General features: G+C 42.8%; 1 protein-coding gene and 1 long non-coding RNA gene across 4 annotated transcripts in view; one reads left to right on the top strand and one right to left on the bottom strand.

Annotated features, from left to right (window-relative positions):
• The window catches only part of LOC124309521 (neurotrimin-like), a 114118-nt gene extending 94367 nt beyond the window's left edge, over positions 1-19751 (top strand). For 2 of the 3 annotated variants that reach the window (XM_046773193.1, XM_046773195.1), the window contains exons 8-11: positions 14347-14403; positions 14686-14772; positions 18513-18614; positions 19321-19751. In XM_046773193.1, coding sequence (XP_046629149.1) covers positions 14347-14403; positions 14686-14772; positions 18513-18614; positions 19321-19397 — 323 coding nt within the window. In that variant the 3' untranslated portion in view covers positions 19398-19751. The remainder of the gene's footprint in view (positions 1-14346; positions 14404-14685; positions 14773-18512; positions 18615-19320) is intronic. The other variant, XM_046773196.1, reaches the window with a different exon arrangement.
• The window catches only part of LOC124309523 (uncharacterized), a 100799-nt gene that overhangs the window by 65119 nt on the left and 14349 nt on the right, over positions 1-21331 (bottom strand). The window lies entirely within an intron of this gene.

Below are 21331 nucleotides of genomic sequence, written 5' to 3' on the forward strand. Positions count from 1 at the left end.
GAAAAAAAAAAAAAAAAACGAAAATAATAATATCCGCGAGTCCGAAACGGCCAGCGGCAAATGAAACCTGGGGTATGGACCGCAAAGGTGAGGTGATATTATAGCTAAGGGAAAGGATCAGCTCTCATTGTTACTGGACGCGTTGCTAACGTAAAGATCACGAGGTATATATATATAAAAAAAAAAAAATAAGAAAACACTCAGGATCCTATCTCAGATGAGAGAAAAGTTCTCTCTGCATCTTGATGAATAATTGTGTTTTTATTCTCGGAATTAATATGCAAAAACAAGTCCTCGATTATTGCGATAAAAGAGTACGAGAAAATACCGATTTCCAACTATCAATGAGACGGGAAATTGTACGGAAAATTTTCTTTTCTTCCTCCTTGTTCCTTCTTTTTCCATATCTTGGAGATAAGAATTTAAATTTGAATAGGATAAGCGATCTGCCATCCTGCCCGAGTTGAACGAACGAATTTGTCGCGAGTCGTCGTGACGATATCGGATGGATACAGGGCTCTGTAATATCCGGGAAGATCCGAGATAATTAGGAGAATTACCTGCGGTTTGAAAATTGAAAGGTTTTTCCGTTCGTTATTATTTATTTTTTATTTTCTTTTAATCTTCTTCAAACATCATTCGCTTTGAAATTTCTCCGGTTTGCCGTCACAGTCCGCAATAAAGGAAGGTAAGAGGTCGGGAAGGTGAGGGGAGAGGGAAAAGAAAAAGAAGAATAAAAAAAAAAAAAAAAAAAAGAAGTAGAAGAAGAAGGAGCAGGAAAATAAGCGGCGCCGAATGCCGAGTTAGGGGAGAGTCACCCGAAATTAAGTGGTAGCAGTCAGAGATATGTCAGACGAGTTTTATTAAGCGGCATAAAAAGGAGATTTGTAGTCGCGGACCGAACGCGGCAGCGGCGGCAAACGGAGTTGGATAAAGAGAAAGAGAAGGAGAAGGAGAAGGGGAGAGAGGGAAAAAAGAGGGACTAGGGGAAGGCGGAAGCAGGCAGGCCGTAGAGATATGAATTTATTATTAAGGACCGCCTAAGGGCCGCAGCGGCAAAGCGAGAGAGCAAAGACCGCGCGTTTCTTCCTATCCTGCAGTCAGTCGCGGTTTTCCCCACCTCCTCCTCCCCTTGGCCTCGGGGATTTCTCAAGCTTTTGGGAACAAGGGAGAGCGGGCAAAATAAGGGAAGGGCAGCGCTAATTTATTCGGCAAAGTCGAGGTATGCAGTGCTTGAAGATGCCATTTGTATTATAAGGAGAAACTCGCTACTCGCCAACGCGCTCCACCAGATCCGACAATAACCACGGCTCGTTTCCTCGTTACCTTGATTTACCAGAAACGTCGCAACGTCATATCTCCATCCCCATCCCCCTCCCTTACCTTCTTTGTAAAGGTATGCCTCATAATACTTTGTTCGCGAACAAATTCACCGCGAATTTTACATTTACCATTATCATAAATTGTCTGAACTGCAAGTTCAAGCGAATCAACTCAGACAATTTGAAAAAAATTTTCAAAACTTTTCATACAACTTTCACGTTGTAACATGATGATAGTAATTCTCTTTTTTCTTACAAAATATACATGTATATACGTGTGCCCAAAGTTGTGCTGCATATTTATTACGTCTTTTCTTTATTTACTTATTATACTTTGTTATTTCATTGCCGCGTTATTTTTGTAATATTACGTTTCATGTTTTACTACGTTAACTTTCTTGTTGTCTAAGAGGACTTGTACCAATGTGAATGAATTGTAATTCTAATTTTTAATGCTCATTCTCGCAAATTGTCCTATCAATTTTCTTCTGTTCTAACTTGTATGATTTTTACTTTTATTTTTACTATACTCGTCATTTTTACCTTCTTTATTTATTTATTTACCTATTTAATAATTTTTTCTCTACTTATTCGTTAATTTGGTTCTATTTATATTTATCTATTGTTTTCTCCCTTCAATGCGTTATTCCTACAACTCGAGTTTTAATTTTAATTTCAATTTTGAGTTTTACTGCACATTTCGTGTCACACGTATGTTACATCGCCCAAGGGAACTTGTCCCCGGACGAATAAACGTCTCTCTCTCTCTCTTTCTCTCTCTCTCTCTCTCTCTCTCACTGACTCTCTTTTTTTCCTCCGAGGACGAAAGTTTCGACGAAGTGGTAACACGTTTCGTCTTTTGCAGTATCAAGGTTTTTAATAACGAATTGTCGATAGTTGTATAGCATATAGTTGTGAAAAAGTTGGCAAAATATTCCCAAGGGGTGGCGTATGAGGGGTTGAAAAAGGCAGGGGGAGGGGGGATGAAATTGCAGCAGGTACCGGTGAATATTATCGATTCCGCAACGATTCTCCCGACGTTGGTGGTTAGAGTAGCCGTATACCTGTAAGATTTTCAGGTAACTACACACGACCACCGTTGCAGGGTGGTTGCAAGAAGTGGAGAATCCGAGTTAGGTGGGTACCTCCCTCCTACCTCCATCCTCCCTCGGTGTATAAGGTGTAAAAATTGTACAGTTTATAAGCCCTGAGGGCATCGAGGGAAACTTTTCACCGTGGCAAAAGCTCGGCCCTCCTCCCCTCCTCCCTCCGCCCTGCGCTCAACTTTATTCCTGAAAGTTCTTCTCACTCTTCCCTCTCCTCTTTTACTCTACGTATAAACCGGTACCGCGGAGAGCTGCAGGCCAATCAATTATGGATCTAGCAATGCCTAAGGTGCTTCCATCCCGGATTCCAACGACGAATATCCGCCCCCATTCCCACCCCCACCTTCCCCCGGAACACTCCTGGATTGTCTACTGCATTGCTAGATTTTTATCCAGCCTCCGGCTATCACGCTTCCCTGACTCACTTCCCGAGAGTAAGAAGAAGACGAAGACGAAGACGAAAAAGAAAAAGAAGCAGAAGAGGAGGAGGAGGAGGAGGAGGAGGAGGAGGAAGAAGCCAAGGTGGAAGAGGAATTAGGGAGAACAACGGAAGTTGGAGAGCCACGGCTGATCAACCGACCCCGGATGTGCTGACGCTGGGCGTTGAAAGGGGTCCTCCTTTCCACCTTCTCGCTCTTCCGCACGGACAAGTTCTCCGCTATCGTTGCGTGCGTTCTGACTGTTTCGTTTAATCGACTCATCCCTTTCCGTTCCTCGCCTCTTTTCTCCGCTCCTCTCATCTCGAGTGCGAAGGGTAGGTACGTTAATAATTAGGTAGCGCTACGTCTCATTAACGACGGGGCAAGCTTTCACCTTGTCAATTAAGCCTCACGCAGCCCCCTCAACCTCACCCTCATCCTCATCCCCCTAATTCCTCTGGGCTGATAAGACAGCTGCGATATTACCCTCGGACTTAACGTTGGCAAGGGACGCGAACTTCAACACTTACTTACAACGATTGCATCCCCTTGATTCGCGGGGTGGACAAATCTCGGATGTTTTATTACCGAGGCTAACGGCGTTTTCAGGATTATTTAACAGGATGGCAGTTTAATGATACAGTTCCTCGCTCGTGGATGGAAAAAATTCCTACTTTATATAATCTACCTACTCTTCGTCTCAAGTGAAATAAATTTTTTAATTCTTCAACGACGAATGAACAACTTTCACTTCTATTGTACGTACCGTGACAGTTTCGTCAACGATCAACGTTTTTACAGACCCAAAAAGTTTTGAATAAGTAAAAAAAAAAAAAAGAAAAAAAAATGGTCCACGTCGTTCAAAGAATACAGATCCTTGCAGGTTTTGATCTTCAGAAAACACAAATCAGTCTCATCAATGATCGATGAGAACGAAAAAATAGTAACAAGAATGCAATATAAGAATAATATTATGTGAATTATACACGATCTTCACGTTACAATAACGTGGTACTTGACAAATTGTAAAATTTTGCAAATCGTAAACTGATAAAAGAAAAACAGGACTAAATAATACCGAGCGGGGAAAAACGTCGGCGGCTGTTTTGCATTCCGGTTGACAAACAACGAAATTTATTTATACGCGTAACCGAAATGTCCGTATAAAAATTACGAGCACACACATCTAGGTGTATGTATATACATTATACGTATGTATTCACATGGCGGGCATATAGGTGTGTATAATCATTTGTTTGACGGTCGTTCACGTCAAGTGGAAACTGGGCAGCAGGGTCCGGAGTATAATTTACCACCGATGAAATCGGGCATCGAAGCGATAGCCGAGTACGAAAGTACCGTTTGTGTCACAATACATACACGCGGTTAGAAAAATTTAACTAAACATAATGTTCCAGCAGATCGATTTTATATTCGTGTTATTTGATACACAAAATTTCTGTAATTCTTACGTTTAAATCGTCATAAGAGCGTGTAATTTGTAATTCTTGGTTTCTTTTTTTCACCTACAAGGAGACCTAGGAGCTATTATTATTTTTTTGTTTTCAATTTTCACCGTCCATTCACAATTCCAACGTTACTTACATGATAAATTTATGAAAATTATATGAATAATTAGGCACTTGATTAGTATTTTCCTCCTAAAAACACGCTTTTTATAATTTTGCATTTTTTTTTTCATCGATCTTCCGCGTGAAATTAAACAAAAATTATCTTCAATATCTGTTAGTTAATTTTTAATAAAGTACAGAGTAAAATTTAGTCATCCGAAGCATTACTGTCAGAAACAGTCGAGTTGAAGTCACAGGAACGACAGTTAAATAGAATATCTACAAATTGAATAAAAAGCACGTATTATAAACGATAGATCGTAAAAAAAAAAGAAATTATAAAAAGCGTGTTTTTTCGTAAGAAAATGTTAATTAAATGCTTAAGTATCCATACAATTTTCATAAATCTATGATGTAAGTAATACATAGAAATTTAGAATGGACTGAAAAATTGCAAAAGAAAAACGAAAAATTAAAAACAGTAAATAAAAGTATCCCCAGCTAGACTTGAACTTGTTTTTCTCGTAAACGGCTGTCCATTTGGATTTTTGAGTTCAAGTCATGGACAAAGTCTCCTTGTCAGTCATACACTAAAAAATTGTTCAAATCAATCTAAAAATTTTAACGAACCTGCCGGGACATTTTTGTTTCGAACCGTGTAGAACATGGTACGTGTGCACAAGACTAAATACGTACGAACAGTAGACGGATGGCAACAATACGGGACGACAGCGGATGGGGGGGAGGGAGGAAGGGCGGTAGGGGGTGATTTTTTGAGACACCCACTCCGTCGGTCAGAGTGGAGAGGATATTACCATTTAGATGCGAGTCGAGCTGTACACACGCGGCGTCGCGACGGGGTGAGAGCTGAAAAATAAAAGAGGTTCGAGCACCAGCTTTGTCAATCCCCTTCCCGTTTGACATTCACGCCCCATTACCCTGCGTACTTCTATCCCTGAGAAAGAGAAAGAGAAAGAGAAAGATAAGGAGGATCTGGAGGAGGAATAACCAGGACGGACGTACAAAACCGAGACTGGGTTAGACATTCCCCGGGCAACGGTTGTGTTTTCCCGATGTTTTTTCACGTTTATTCACCTGTGCTCTGTGCTCAACGACACCCCATCAGCGGATATCTACTTCGTATTCATACAATGCATATTTGATGATGATATTTTCGGGGCGCGCGGAATAACTAACGAAACGAAGGATGAAAAGAAAGAGGGAAGGGGGAGGGGGTGGGAAAACCAGTAAATGACAAAGGAGGAAAGAAATAAGAGGGGTAAAAACAAAAAAAAAAAAAAAATCTCTCGGCTAGACTCGAGTGCAACGAGGTTTTGAGGGAAGGGTTGGTTGTTTGCTGTTCGGCGAAAGCAGCTCCTGGCAGTGTGGCATAACGATAATAAATAAAACTGAGTAAGTACCTAGCGGTAAAGTCTGAGGAGGTGGAGAAGAATAAGCTTAAGAAGCCATCTCCGCGTCACGGGGCTTCGGGTTATACCGACAGCCTTGTCCCCCCCCCAGCTTCCCCCCTTTTGAACCCTCCTCATCCCCATCCCCTTGGCCGGCACGGGAGAAAATGCTTTTTTAATTTCGCTAAAATCTTTTGAACGAAGAAAAGCATTTTAATTTCGAGACTTCACTCTTGACATTAATAAATAGAAGCCCTTAAGGGCATATCGCCAGGCACGACGGGGTGAAATACCGTTATGAAAACGCGGTAGCGAACCAACCAACCAACCAACCAACCAACCAACTCACTCATTCGACGAACGAAGGAACGAACGAGTCTGGCAAATACTAATTAGCGTTATTAATATAACGATCTCTCTGTACCTTTCGCGCCTGCTTTCGATATCCTCTGTATACCTCCCCCTTTCCACCCGCCGGTAAAACCTCGCGCTTTTCTCGCCGGAAGTTGTCGAGGAGGTGGGTTTTCACCTTAAAATATTCTTCCATTTCTCTGGGGGAGGGTTTGGGGAGGGAAAATTTTTATTAAAAGAAAAAAAAAAAAAAATTGGCAAACACGAGAGCATGAGAACGAAAAAAAAAACAAACTTTAATTAAAAAACACTCTGAATCTGTACGACCCGCACCGCCGAGTGGCAGGATATGAACACCCTTAGCAGGAGTTTTCTTTTTTTTTTTCCTCCCCCGGTAGTCGATGTCCGATTCGGTCAGCTCGCACGGCTTCAGAAATTGACTTTCATACTCTGCGGGGTTTTCCTCGAAAGGATCGAGAAAAAGAAGGGAAAAGAAAATTGAGGGGAGGGGGTAGAGGGGAAAGAGGGAAGGGAGGGGGGGTTGGGGGTTGGAAAGAAGAGAACAAGAAGAAGTAGAAGAAGTTTGGCAATTTCCTCGGACTAATCTGGCGTCGGTCAGCATTGAGATGCCGCTCGTATTCCGGGGCGCCCCTCTGCAGTCGAGGGGGTCTCTGGTACACACCGCGCTGCGGTGATCCCATGAATTATACAGGAGCGAGGAGGAGATGAGACACTCTCGGAGAAGGTCCGATATCAGCGGAGACTAAAGGGCCGAGACCGAGGGTTCGGATTATGGCCACCAAAGTTTCCATTCGTTCGTTTATCCCATTTTTTTTTATACACTGCTATGCATGAACAGTTTAAAAATTACCGTCGCAATCAATTTCTCTCTGGGTATACGGATTAATATTTTTGGATAACAAGTTTTTATCGAAGAATATCGGTTGCAACGTCATCGTGGTTTATGCTTGACGGAAAGAAATTGTTTGATCACGTTTTATTTTAAATTAAAAAAAAAAAATTAATAAAATAACACGGTATTTGAACGATGCAAGAGGCGGCACCTGCAGGGAAAATAAACGAATACGCGAATCCGTGAATTATATTACAGGTGGGTATGTATTTTCGCTCGTTGCGTTAGCGGAGAACTTCTGAAAAGTAATCATCGTACCTGTCAGAAAATTTATAATAAGGTAACTAGGGTGTCTCGTTTCTTGTGAAATCGTTTCACTGCTAGAGACAAATAATAATCGAGAAGAAAATTATGAGAATAATATGTTGAATGAAAAATAAGAAAACATGACAACCGCCTTTAGCTGCTTTAAATAAAATCACTGCCTCCTCAAATTATATAATCGCATGTCATTTGTGTTTAAGGGGTTATACCTAGTCAGGATTTTTTAAAGTCCGTTATTTTTTTTTTTTTTTTTCAATTTTGTTTTCGGAACGTATATATATTCAAGTCTATGCACAGAAAATTTCATGTCGATCCGATAAATATTATCGAAGTCACGCGCCATTTGCAAAGACACCCGGGAGCGTTTGAAAGTGCTTTTTAAACTTTGAATGCGTTTTTCTCAAAACTAGGTTTTCAAAGTCGGTGAGCAAGATTTCTCGAAAACGGCTGAACCGATCAGTCTCAAATTTTTTTACCCAAGTTTCATGAATATATCTTTCAGTCATTAGTCGAAGGTTTTTTCTCGTCGATAAGCATTCTCCATTTTGTAAACAGATTAAGGCGAATATTTTTCATGGAAAATCAAATTTTTTTTTTTGAGAAACCACCGTTTTGCTAAAAATTAATATTTTCCTCATTCCTTGGATTAAAGACCAGATGATACGTTATATTGACTAAAGCTTTTTTGTTTTTTAATTTCGGATGATCCAGTCCAGAGATATCTTGCTCACCGCAAGACATCTTTTTTAGAGCTCCTCTCGGAGATCAGATATAGCAACTTTAAAAATCATTATTTTTACAAATAAAAAATATTAGAATAAAGTTCAAAGTTGCCCCAGCATGTATATAAATTTTTGTAGCAATAAATTGAGATGTCTCTTGATGAAGAATCGTTGAAAAATCGCTGTTTCCGGCCTCCAGACTAGGTATAACCACTTGAGAAAAAGACTATACAGAATCGGGGTTTATTTAATAGGTTTTAAGGAACTTGATGGCAGGTTCCGAAATAAAAGAAACTATGGAATAAATTTGTGTCAGGACTGTCAAGAAAATCTATTAGATTAAAACGATGGAAGAAGGCAAAAGGAGTGATGAAGATTGATTAAGGGGACGATGAACGAAGACGAGGGTAGCTGGAATTATTCCAACTTATTCTATTTATTTACAAATATTTTCCCTCGCAAAGTGCCGTTCTGGGATTTTTCTACCAAACGTTGGCCGTAGAATAAAAAGTGCCTTGACAAAAAAGACGCGTAATCGTTTTCGAGTGGAGCGTTAAAAGTCCGTGAAAAATTTTGTTCTTACAGACGAGGGTATATATATGTACATGTTTACAGATTACAAAGCGCAAGTCTGTACGAAGGATAACCGAGGCGTATCCTTGTCGCGATTTTATAGTCTCGCATTATTGTATTGTATTTTTCTTTTTTCTTTTTCTTTCGTTTTCTCTTTCATTTTCACTCGTTCTCACGCAGGAAAATACGTTAAAAGTGGTCGGAGTCGGGGGAAGAGAAGATCGAGAACGGGATTTGGCAATGAGTGGGTTTCGGTAAAGTGGTAATTCCGTCGTCACGTCGCGTCGCGTAGCGTCGCGTCGGCTCGACGTCGCGGCGCATCTCGACTCGTTAAGAAAAAGGGAATGAGAAAAAAAAAGAAAGAGAAGAAGAAGAAGAGAAGGTGGAGTTACAGCGGGTCTCTGAAATAATAAAGATTCGGAATTTTTCACTCTCCCCCTCCCGCCCTCCTTTCCCCGTCCAACGTGCGCAAAGATCCCGAGATCTCGGGCTTCTTGGAATTCGCAGCTCGTAGCGAAGGGCGGGGGAGGAGGTATAAGATACACATACAAATTTTCGATGAATATTTGCATATAACAGCTCACCGGCATCATTTAGCACCCGCCCGAGCAACGAGCACGGATTATACAATATTATTCGCGTACGCCTATATGTATGTATGTAGAGGTATGTACACAGGTGTACATAAGATAAGCGCACAAACACGATGCGACCATCCTGACGTAATTATTAAACGAAAGATTGACGTGCGGCTGCAATATTCACAGAATTCAGATTAGCCGAACCCGTCTATATATACATCGCACGGGTTTCACAGGCACCCGCCTCGATCACGATCCTCGGCCTCCCACATATATTAACTTTCGATTTTTCATTAAACCACCAGCGACACTCATCTGCCCTCTGCAGCGCGTGCACGTTCATGTACCTAAAGATAAAAATAATCGTTTGCTACATCATATCAATAATCCATTAAAAACATACGTTACATAGTAAAATATATCAGCGTAATTTTTTTCCTCCAATTAACAACGATAAAAATAATAAGACAAAAGTACCCAGAATAGAAGAAAAGAGAGATGAAAGAGAAAAAAAAATTACTATCGCAGTAATATCTTTTTTCATGTATCTATGTAATTCAAATTCTTCCAACGAACTGCGAAGCTGTAACCGGAGAAGAGAAGGTCTGAACTCTAAATTCTGGGTACAGAGAGCGTTCCACCTTGGGCAGAAAGGAGAGCCGCTGACGGCCCCCGTAAGATTGATTGGAGTCACGGGATGGAAAATTAACGGTCTAGCTCGAGGTGGTCCGGGGCTGCAGGGGCGTAGGAAGGGGATGGGGGTCTGAGGGAGAGGGGGGGGGGGGCGGAAGTGTGACAGCCGCCGCATACTAATTCCTTCCGAGCCCTCGCTCACCACCCTTCACCCACGACCAACCCCCGGATCCCGTTCGCCCGAGGACGACGAGGACGACGAGGAAGATAGAGGCGATGCCAACGACGAGGAGAGGCGACCACCTTTGTAACCAAACCGGAACCTCGCGTGTCCGAAAGACCAACCTTTGTCACAGTTAACTTTGCAGGAGGGCCAGAAAGGCGGGGAACGCAGCGACGTTTCCTCGTCCAAGCTCGCACATCGTGCCTTATCCTCTTCGAAATGCCTGCGAGCATTCGTCCCGGCATTCCGTGTAATTGGTGTATTTTGATATACCGGAGCAACAAACAGACGTTCGTGATTTCATCTAGTAGCTCGATACCGGATTTACCGGATCGTAGAACTGTAGAGAGAAGAGCGACGATGCCTCTCTGATCGTCGTTAATTGCCTCGTAAGATGGCTATTAGCGAGAGGGTGAAGGATGCATGGCTAAAGGGGGTTCAGTGGCGATGGTTCAGGATACGTCTTCGGTGAAGCACCGAAAGTTTAAAGACGATTCGAAGGTGCAGGGCCCGCTGGAAACTCTCTGTTCCTCTTCGTCCTCTTCCTTTTCTTCTTCTTTTTCTTCTTCTTGTTCCTCTGCTTCTTCTTCACCTCCACATTGTCGCTCTCGAAGACGTGCCAAAGTTACAAATATCTGCACAGCAAACGCCCGAGTAACGACCGAGAAACTAACGATCCTCCCCGGTGTGGAGAAAGAGAGTGAGAGAGAGAGAAAGGGAGAAAGAGAGAGAAAGGCAGGGCCTGCGCCTCTTCTCCCTTGGCTCTCCTTCTTATCTTTCTTCCGGAGCACATGATCCCATCGCAAACGGAAACGGACGTCAGGGAGAGCCCCTCCTTCATCTAATTCCGACACTTTCACTCGCCTCTCATCTCGGGGCTTTCAGATTCTCGTGTTATTGTATATTATACATAATACATCGTCTTTCGTTACGCTGCTTTCCTTTCCTCGTGAAAAACACCTGGGGGCATGCCTTTGCACCTTGCAGGACCTTAGATCTCCGAGAGAGGTTAAGGTCGGGGGCAATATTCTAATTGGTACTTGCTAACGTCTGAATAGCTTCTTCCGAGGACCTCCCCGGCTTCCTTCAAAGGAGTCCCTCCGCAACGAAAAGGAAGAAATTGGATGGATGGACGCGAATAGCGGTGCCACTAAGAAGGAGAAAAGGGGGAGAGGATTGATGTCGGAGACAGGCGGGAGCGATGAAGAAAACGAAGACGCCAAGGCAGGGCTGATGCTATTAGGCTAATTAAGGCGTCTTTAAGATTTTAACAAGTCTCTCCGTCCTCGTTCCTCTCGATCCCGAGTCGCGAGGTCGGGCGAGGAGACCGGATAAGAGAAAGAGAGAAAGACACCGCTGTGTATACTTCTCCAAACTTCAAACGGTCCCGGGTCCACGAGGTAGCCGTTCACGCAAATCCGTTTTTGCCCTTTTCTCCCCTCCGGCCCGAGTGTAACGCCAACTGATCAATTGTCAGGGAAAATTTTCGCGACATCCGAAATCAGGAACTTTTCAGCAAACGTATAAACCCTTTGATCGGTACCTTATACACGCCCGGGGACTTTCGGCTTGGACAAACTCCCCGTCGCTTCGGCAAACTGATGTTTGCACCGTGCGGAGAGCGCGCTGAAACTTTCGATCAAATAAATGGCTCTCTATGTGGTGTAACGTTAACACGGAAACACACAAACGCGGAGGCGTGCGACGTGCACGTAGAGAGACGAAACACGTACCGCGACAGTCGCAGCTGCTGGTTGGCTGGCCAATCCTCGAACCATAGTCGTCGAGCAGAGCTGCCTTCAATGTGGATTCTAGATTGTAGAGCGCAGAATTCGAAATGGGCGAGGTAAATGCCCCACGGCGTTGTCAAACTTAAACTGGTAAATAAGCAGCTTGTTATTTGCTCACGGGTCCAACGGTCTTTCTCCAACCTCCCTGACATCACCTGACGTATTCATTCACCTTTGGGAGTGCGCTGCACGGCAACGTACACATTGCAATTTACGACAAGCCATTATCGTTCCGTGTATAGTCCTTTGGAGATTTGCATAGATCGAGTAATGTTAACTCGTCGGTATGACGGGCTAAGTAGATTTGGATCACTACAAGGACTGCGCGGAAATCTCTCAAAGTCAACTAGAAGTCGAAAGCCTCATTTATAGCGATAGTTGAGCCCGACTAGTTCAGACTTTCCGAAAGTCACTGAGATCGGTCCAAGGTCGTCAGAGATAACATTTCCAAGTATCGAGATAAGCTGTCTCGCTACGAATACGAAAAGTGAAAATATTATTCACCGATTTGAAACCGAGGATCAATACCGAAGTCTGTAAGGGATATTCAACACCTTGCTAATATACGGAAAAGCTGAAGGCTGAGATTTTGGGGTGAAATAAAAATTGGCGCGTTGCGTTGGTATTAAGGGGTGACGGAAGTCGATACGTACGGTGAAAAGTCCCGAGCATCCGTTCCGGAATCATCAATCAAGGTTGGAAAGGGTGGCGGGACGTTAGCGAGAACTTAAATGGTAGGGACAACGGATTTTAATATCTCTCTCGCGAAGAAAATAAAAGTTACCGACGCTATAAATCAAAAGTGAAAAGTCACCGCCAAACTCAACGACGCTGACGCTTGGACAGCTCACCGCCACCTTGGCTCAGAGCCACTCCACTCCACTCCACTCCACTCCACTCTCGACTTGACTCTACTCGACTCGATTCTACTCGGCTCGACTCGACTCGACTCGATTCGACTAGACTCGACTCGACTCCATCTACTCTCGACGACGACGAACCTGTCGGCCACTCTCCTTCTCTCCTCCACAAAACGAGAGGCGAACGTTGCACGAGGTGATGAATGAATTTCTGCCCTTCCCTGTATACATATAGGTGTTCCTTTCCTTATACGACGCGTACAATCTCCCCGTGTATCGCCCAACCACCCCGATTCCTTGTCCTTTGCGCAACGCGATTATTCTCCAGTTTCCCCTACCTGACCCTCTTTCTTCCTTTCCTTTTTCTCCGTTTCCTTCATCCCCCCGTAAAAACGGGAACTCCAATCTCCATCCACCGTCGCCCGACTGCTAGTTCGATTTTTTAAATTGGCAAATTTATCGCAATAATTCCGTCGGGGATCCGGCTTAAATTACACACCGATCTGCAGTCTCCGCCTATATATATACATATATATACACACCGTCGACATTCCAAGATTTGGAACGATCGAGATTTACATTTTTTATTACTCTCCGATGAGGATTGGTATGGAGTACCCGAGGCTCGAAGACTGGGGTGAAATTTTTCGGGTCAATTCGATACCTACTGGACCTGAAAACCACGTCGTACATTATTTCGTTCATCATCTTACAGGGAAGATATCTCAGGTCGATCACTCCGATTTGGTTTCTTCCGTAACATATTATAGTAGACTAAGATCTGAGTGACGCGTATTTTGTTTTATCTGCCATTAAACACTTTAAGGGCGTGAAACCACTCTCCAAATTAAGGCATGTCAAGAGGCAATTTGGTAGTCTCACCGACACGAACATAATATTTTTTGCCAATCCAACAGGAAAAGTTTTCTCACAATGAGAAATGAAAAATGTAATTCTTTTAATTAAAAAAAAAAAAAATAAAATAAAACCCTTCGACATGCCACACTTTGGAGGGTGGTTCTACCCCCTCATAGTGTTTAATGGTAGAGGAAAAAAAATACGTATCGCTTAGTTCGTAGTCTACTATAACGCGTTAGAAAAGAAATCAAATCGGACGGTTGACCTAGGATACCTTTCTTGTTAAAGGAGTATGAACAGACCTTGATATCCCTTTTCATCGCCATGTCACCCCTCAAGAGGTACAAAGGTCGCACATGTGACACGTTAGACCAACGGTTAAGGACGAAACGTTGTCCAAGATAACTGGCGTGAGCGGAAGAACCACGTGGTCCTAGAGAAAAGGAGGCGCGGATAAAATATGGCCGGGGAGTTTGGCCACCCGGGTGGTGCCGGCTAATATGTTTGAGGGTGAAGTTAGTAACAGGTGGTGCGATCCATAACAACTCCTGTTCCGGTGTTTCCCCATCCTACCGTCCTCCTCTTCCTCCTTCTTCTTCTTCCTCCTCCTCCAGGTCCCGCTGCTGCTCCGAGATATTCTCTCTCAACGCGGCCTTCTTTCTCTGGTCATCCCCCCTTAATCCCGAGGCCGCGAAACGTTGATGAAAAAAATAAATTATTTATCACCAACCCGTCGTCTCGTTTGTTCCAGTCTCGGACCCACCCAGCACAAGCCCAAGCCCAGTTACGACCGAGTTGTCCAGAAAAGGTGAGATGGATTTTTTCAGATATCAACCTCACGGTCTAGCGGTCATCAGTCGGGAAAGCCGCTTTATCTCCCACACCGCGAGTGAATGGAGCGTCCGATATGTAACATACCATGCGTCGTTCCTAAAAAGCACTTCCATAACATCGCGAGTGCTTGAGAGTTGCTTGTTTTTCCCACATTTCTCTCTCACTCTCTCTCTCTCTCGCGCGATTCAACGTAATACTTATAATCAAGCTCGCTCCCCGAACAATTACTACAAACGCTTTCACTCTCTTTTTCCAGACTGGGACTCGACGGCGGAGCTGAACAACTCGGTTTACGGGAATCCGAGCTCTCTGACAATCCACAACGAAAAGGGAGCGAAAGTGGGTAAGTCGTGGCTCTCGGCATCGTGGTGGGGTGGCGGTGCCTCCTCCTCTTTGGGTTCGGGGCTCCTTAACCCCGGGGGTTAAGTAGCGCTCCCACGGATGAGGGTTTGCGGTATTATACGCAGCTTTAAGAGTGGCTTTAAGGCAATCGGGGGCCGACTGGCGCGTCCTCTCCTTCCCAAATGTAGGGTAAGGAAGAGGGGCGGAGGGGGTTGCAGCCGCGTCTCGTCGCGGAACGAGGATGTAACATCAATATTTCATGTATGCTAACACGCCAGAACTAATAATGCGCCTCCTCGCGCTCACGGCGGCGAGAGCGATGGGAGAAAAAGAAAACGTAGAAGCAGAAGAATAAGAAGAAGAACAACGCTCGGGAAATAATATCGGGCTGCTGCCCTTCTCCTCCTCCTATCCAAAAGAGCGCAGTTTATGCCTTATATTAAATTTAATCCCAAGTGCAAGTGTTTTCCGAAATCTCTCCTCTCCTCTACTCTCCTATCCTCTCCTCTATTCCAACCTCCGCTTTTCCGTCCTTGACGACGTAGCTCGCCGCCTGACGCCGAGGCCGTCGAGGGTACAGGGTATAAGGTTTGTAATTGGCGCAACATCTGCGGTCTGCCGGAGCATTAATGTTTGCCTCTTGCGTCTCCAACCTAACCAGCCGCATCCGCGCCACTTCGTATCATACCGGGCTATACCCTTCACACATAGAAATACGGGGCACAGACACGCGTAAATGACGAGCTACCAGAGCAAATTACACCCAACGAGAAGTACGCTGTCATACCCTGCGAATCTCAAGAAGAGCGTTCACTTCTTCTCTCTGCCTCTGGGTACCGTTTGTACCGTAGCTTATTGTTCTCTGCGGAGATTACAGGTACGCGAATTGGATGAAAAGCGTGTACAGAGTTGATGCTGCAATTAGCAATCTTGAGAACGATTTGCAGGCTAGACCTAGAGTAGTTTCACCTCTGACGATCTGTTGCGTTCCACACAGACGTCACGCGGTACTTCATACCGATCAGCATTAAAGTCGGAAGGTGCAAATGTGGTTTGGTTGGTCATAAATTATCTTGGAACCCTAGCGAGTCAAGCTTTGTGCGTCTGTAGAAGCTTTGTTTGATGGCAATTCGAGTCGGCGGAGCAAAACGTTGGATCTTGTCTCATGGAGGGATAGTATATATGATGTGCTCTCCATACTTCGGTGATTTCATTTCTGTTCTCGGTTGCTCTCTGCACGTACACATGACTATAACGTAAAAGCATTGTTGAAATATCCGTCCATACCGAAGTTGTATCGAAATTGGTTTATTGTTGGGTATCATGGTTATTTCGGTTTAACAAGCTCGAGTAGATTGTCCAGGGACCCTGACGTACGTTGCAACTTCGAAACTCTCCTCTTTTCACAAAGTCACGTACTTTCTGGATAATTTATGTATCCACGGACAGACCAAAGTAGTAAGGTCAAATTGTCATAATCTGTTGATATGCTACGGCACGTCACGAGAAGTTAGCACATCGTATAATTGGAATTTGTTTTTCTATAAAAAACACCAAGAACTTTTGTAGATCTTGATTGAAACCATAGAACTTCACGATATCAATAATTTGCAGGTCCAGCGAGCGAAGTCAGCATCTCATTTTTCGAAAACATTTTTTTCTGGGCAAATTCAACGGAACTGTCATTCAAACCTGTATAGAACTGTAGAATAAACCTTTCGGGATGCTACAAGAATTGGAGTTTGTTTTTGAGATGCTGACACTTGATACACACTTTGAGAAACGTAAAAGGACAGGCATAACAGACATCAACTAATCGACGATCGCGTTTAGTAGGTTAAATTCTTGATTTAGTATACCGGTTCCTGCTTGAATCCACACTGTGGAAAGGGGTGTTGCAGGGTTGGTCCTCGTCCCACACCATCTGCTCTATATGAGCACCGCTCTAACGCACATAGCGTCTCCGTAATCGGTGGATTATCAAACAAGGCTTGGTGCAACGCAGCAGGAAGCAACTACGTGCGTCGAGGCAGCTTCCCCGAGGTCCAAAACCCCATCCTCGTCCATCCCACCCCTCTGATCCGTGTCGTTGAGAGGCGGCGACCCGCAACCAGTACCAGGGTCCAAACCCAAGGTACGGTCCGGTCGGCGGCGGTGGTGGTGCTAATGTTTGCTCAAGATTTGCATACGTCTGTCCAGCGGATGGTCAGCGGGGCGTGCGCGGATCTTCTCGCGGCGTGTTGTACCGGTGCCTTGCGCCAGCATGTAGTAACTTGATCGCCAATTACCTTACCAAAATAGCCCATTGTGCCAAGACTGTGTGGCCAGGATGACGCGGAGGCTGGACCCTGGCGTCGTCTGCTATGGGGAAATTGCGCCGGAGGAACAAAGGCGTTGAGTTACGCAGAGGCGACCGCTGCCGCCATCGACCAACCGTCGAACAAGGCGCGCCCCTCCCCGCGACTTCAACGGGAGTTGGTTTACCCTCTAGACTCGGGAACCTTTTTACGTAATTAAATGCAGGTGTAGCTTTGTAGTACCTACTCGACTATTGCGTTAATTTAATACTTATCCTGCCCGCTAGACAACGGCGCAGATGCACCAGTGGCAGCGGATGGAGGCTAAAATCACGAAAGACCGAAAAGTCGACTGGTCGGAGACTCGACATTTTTTATATACGAATTTTAAAGTAACGAATGATCAGTGCACCGGAATAAGAATTCTCGATCAATCACACAGAGAATAATTGTTTTCACGAATGTTCATTCAAGCGAAAGTTCTATTAGTCGACAAACTATTTTCAGCACAGTCGGTACTTCGAATGAACAAAGCAGAGAATGTGAAGATACGGAAAAATGAAAGTTACGAAGTTGAAAATTGAGAGTGAAATTCCGAATTTATGGAATTCGTCAATTCGACGTTAGTTTTATCAAGATTATCTCATTGTATCGGACGATCGTCCGTGTCATCGAAGAAAAAAAATGCAAAGGAATAGGCGACATATTTTTAATAACATTTAAACGGAGCATCTTTTCTCCCGTACGTTTAATTTATTCAAGACATTGTTACATTAAATCGCGTTCCACATTCACGTGTCACTTCAAAAGCGTAACGCCATCTGTTAGCTGCAGCTGCTTACGTTGGAAAGAATAAATGTGTTTCCGATGTCTTGAAATCTTTCTGTATTTGGTCCATTCTGTCTAAATAAGTTTTGGGATTTCGTTTTTTCGAGTCTTTGGTCAGTCGTTATTAATAAATTCGGTTTCGTAAATTTTCGAAAAGGGCACGAGTCTGAGATTTGAAAAGTTAACTTATTGACTGTTCGGTATTTTCGCAATTTAATGTCTTACCTAATCTCAAAAAAAAAAAAAAAATGTCGGCATAAATTTATTTATACATTCTTATGTTCTCAATTTTTATTCTTCTACAAGACAACTTTTCGTATTTACGGTTTTTCTACGTTGTCAACTAACGGTAATTCGACTCTCGGGATTTCGTCCCGTCGACTTTTTGGTCTTTCCCATTCTCGTACCCCACCCACGAGAGCAACGTTTCGACGCCCGTTGTTTGTTCATCGGTAACGCGAGTAACACACGTTCGACTACCAACGGGCAGACCCGATTCCAATGATCCAGTTGTAGTCGTGTATTTTCACTTCTTTAAATGTGTTCAACTTTTTTATTCGTTTTTGTTCTTCAGCGGTAGAATATCCTATAACGTGCACGTTTCGCATGATTTCAGGAAGCAAGTTCCAATCAAATCTGAACGAGATCGACAAGTCCGAGCAAAAATCAAGCGACTCGGACAGAAAGAGAAACTCAAAGTGGCCATCGGATGACAACGGTAATTCATTCAGACAATAATTCCTGCTATCTATGCAACAGCTCGCGTAGAGAATTGATGGAATGTATAACCAGTCCACCACCATTTTGCTTCGTCTCTAAAAGAATCCGTAACTCATAAAAAAATATCTCCGACTTTTTTTCCCACCTGACGAGATCAAGAAATGAACAACTTAGAAAATATTAAGCACTTCAAATTTTCTAAAAGTCAAAACGCTTCATACAAATAGTCCAACTAAACATTTGGTTGCACCAACAGATCTTGAATCGACACAAATAAATATTCATTTCACCACCCGTGACCGCACATTTAGTTTATTCGACGACTGTCTTCTCTCTCGGCGTACAGTGTCTGATTTTTAAAATTATAGATGAGTAAGAATAAGGGTGCGAAAAATAAGCTCGATTCTCTCGGAATAGATGATAGATGTCAAAGGGTTCGTTGAGAAGAAAGGGGGCAAGTCGAAATAATACAGCCGTAGTTCTGCTCTTTTTTGTTTCCATGTTTGCCTATCCGATTTAACCGCGAGTGAATGCAGTCCAGTATTTATCGCATTTATTCCCCAACGAATAACGAGAAGCTTGTATTACCTCAATCAACAATTTGTACCAGACGTTATATTTCGGGGGAAAACACATATATTATAAATTCTTCCAAAGTTGCTAATAACGTGACAAGATGCTTAATTTTTCGTTTAATTTTTCAGGTGGCAGTGGAGCGGAGCTCGCGTCCAGTCTGGCTCTGCTGTATTTGGGTGCGGCAGGATTGCTAGCGGTCCGATAAACGCGGCCGTAATTAACGAATTATCCGTAATCACATACGCAATATTATATATATTGACAGATAACAAAATACATATTAAAAATAAAACATGTTTACTGCCCAATATTGTAATATTACACGAACTCAATTTGAAACATTACAAAATGAATAATAAAAGAGAACGCGAAATTATTATAATATAAATATAACAAAAAAAAAAAAAAGAAAATTGTGAAGACTGACTGAGTAGCTAGTGCCGTTTAAAGTTATAAGACAAAACTAGATAAAAGAAAAAAAAAGGAAAGAAAAAAAAAATATTCAAATAAACTAAAAACGAGATACAAGATAAATCCAAAAAGAGAAAAGAACCCAAAATCGCGCAAAAACCGTACTTTGACGAAACAAAAATTTGAAAACCGCGAGATGAAAAAGAAGATCTGATGAACAAAATTATATGTAATAACGGTAAAAAAAAAATTATCCACCTGAATGAATGAACGGGAAAAAGTGGGACAGAAAAACAACAAATAATCACCCGTGCAATGGACAAAATCTGATTGTACGGGAGAAAAAAAAATATAACTCGCGGACAACGAGTAGATAAATAAAATAATATGCATAAAAAAAAAAAAATAAAGAAAAACGAGATGCAAAATTTGTGCAACTGCAGTGCAACAACGGCCAACGCTTTCAGTGTGCAAAAAAAAAGGAAGAAAAAAAAAGATTGCGTATAAATATAAAAATTTAAGCCGCATCTCTTCGTATACATATATAGTATACATACATTATATATACATAAGTATAAACAATAGGTACCTAACCTTTAATACCACACTTCCGCTGAATAATATTGTATATTTTCCGATGCGTTGTACTATACATAATAGGTATTATTATATACATAATACGGCGGATAAATTATTTTTCTTTCCATTATCACGCGCTGCAGGTATATAATTATATTATACATACATATAATGCAAATTACTGATGCAACAAAGGAGTGAGCAAACAAAAAAAAAAAGAAAAAGAAACTGAATCATTTCATCAAGGTTCTACGTTCCGAGAACGAAAAAACGACCGTAAAAACATTTTTTTAATATTTCCTACCACCTCGTAGTGAGAAAATCAAAAGCGATATGAATCGCAGGTATACCTATCCTTATGATTTTTAGGTATTATGAGACGTATATTCCCAACCAAAAGCGAGTCTCGTTGAGAATATAAAACACGTCGCGATGAGATGAAGATCTGAAAAAAAATCAGCTATAGGCAAAGTTGATAAGATATTTCGTTTTGAATAATAACAATGCCAAGAAGGTGTAGAAATTCTGAGGGTCGACAGCTGTAGCAGCAGCACACAACATATATTTCACTGCAAAGTCCATATGCAGAACACACTTGATTTATGAATATTCCACGTTGTCCCTCGACTCAGCGAAGAGGCAAGCAAGGACCGTCCACTGTTTGCCAACCGCGAAATGGCTGCAGTGGTCCCTTCGTGTACAAGGGCATAAATATGCGCAGAATGAATCTGAAGACCGCGCAGAAGTTCGAAAAGTGACCAGGGACGGGAAATTCTCTCTCTCCCTCTCTCTCTCAAGTTCGGAGGTGCGGCTATGCATGAAAATAAAGTTAGCAACGTTAATGTACCGATGCAACGATTATTACTTCGCACCTTTAGAATCGTATGAAATTTGGTAAACCACGATGTACGAAAGACACTCGCATGTATTTTGAAAAGCCAACTCTTTCAAAGTCATTCGGAAATTGCACAGTGATAATTTTACTCCTGACGTTTCGTTGCGTGACGTTACCAACTTCTGTCTCTTGGTTATACCGAAAAAAATCTACCCACTCACACGTTTAACTAATTCCGTAAGAATTATACCATCTGAAAAGAATAACAGCAATAATAATAAAAAAAAAAGAAAACCCGCTCCCAAATCTCTTTC

Source organism: Neodiprion virginianus, chromosome 7 (genome assembly GCF_021901495.1).
Source record: "Neodiprion virginianus isolate iyNeoVirg1 chromosome 7, iyNeoVirg1.1, whole genome shotgun sequence".
Classification (NCBI taxonomy): domain Eukaryota; kingdom Metazoa; phylum Arthropoda; class Insecta; order Hymenoptera; family Diprionidae; genus Neodiprion; species Neodiprion virginianus.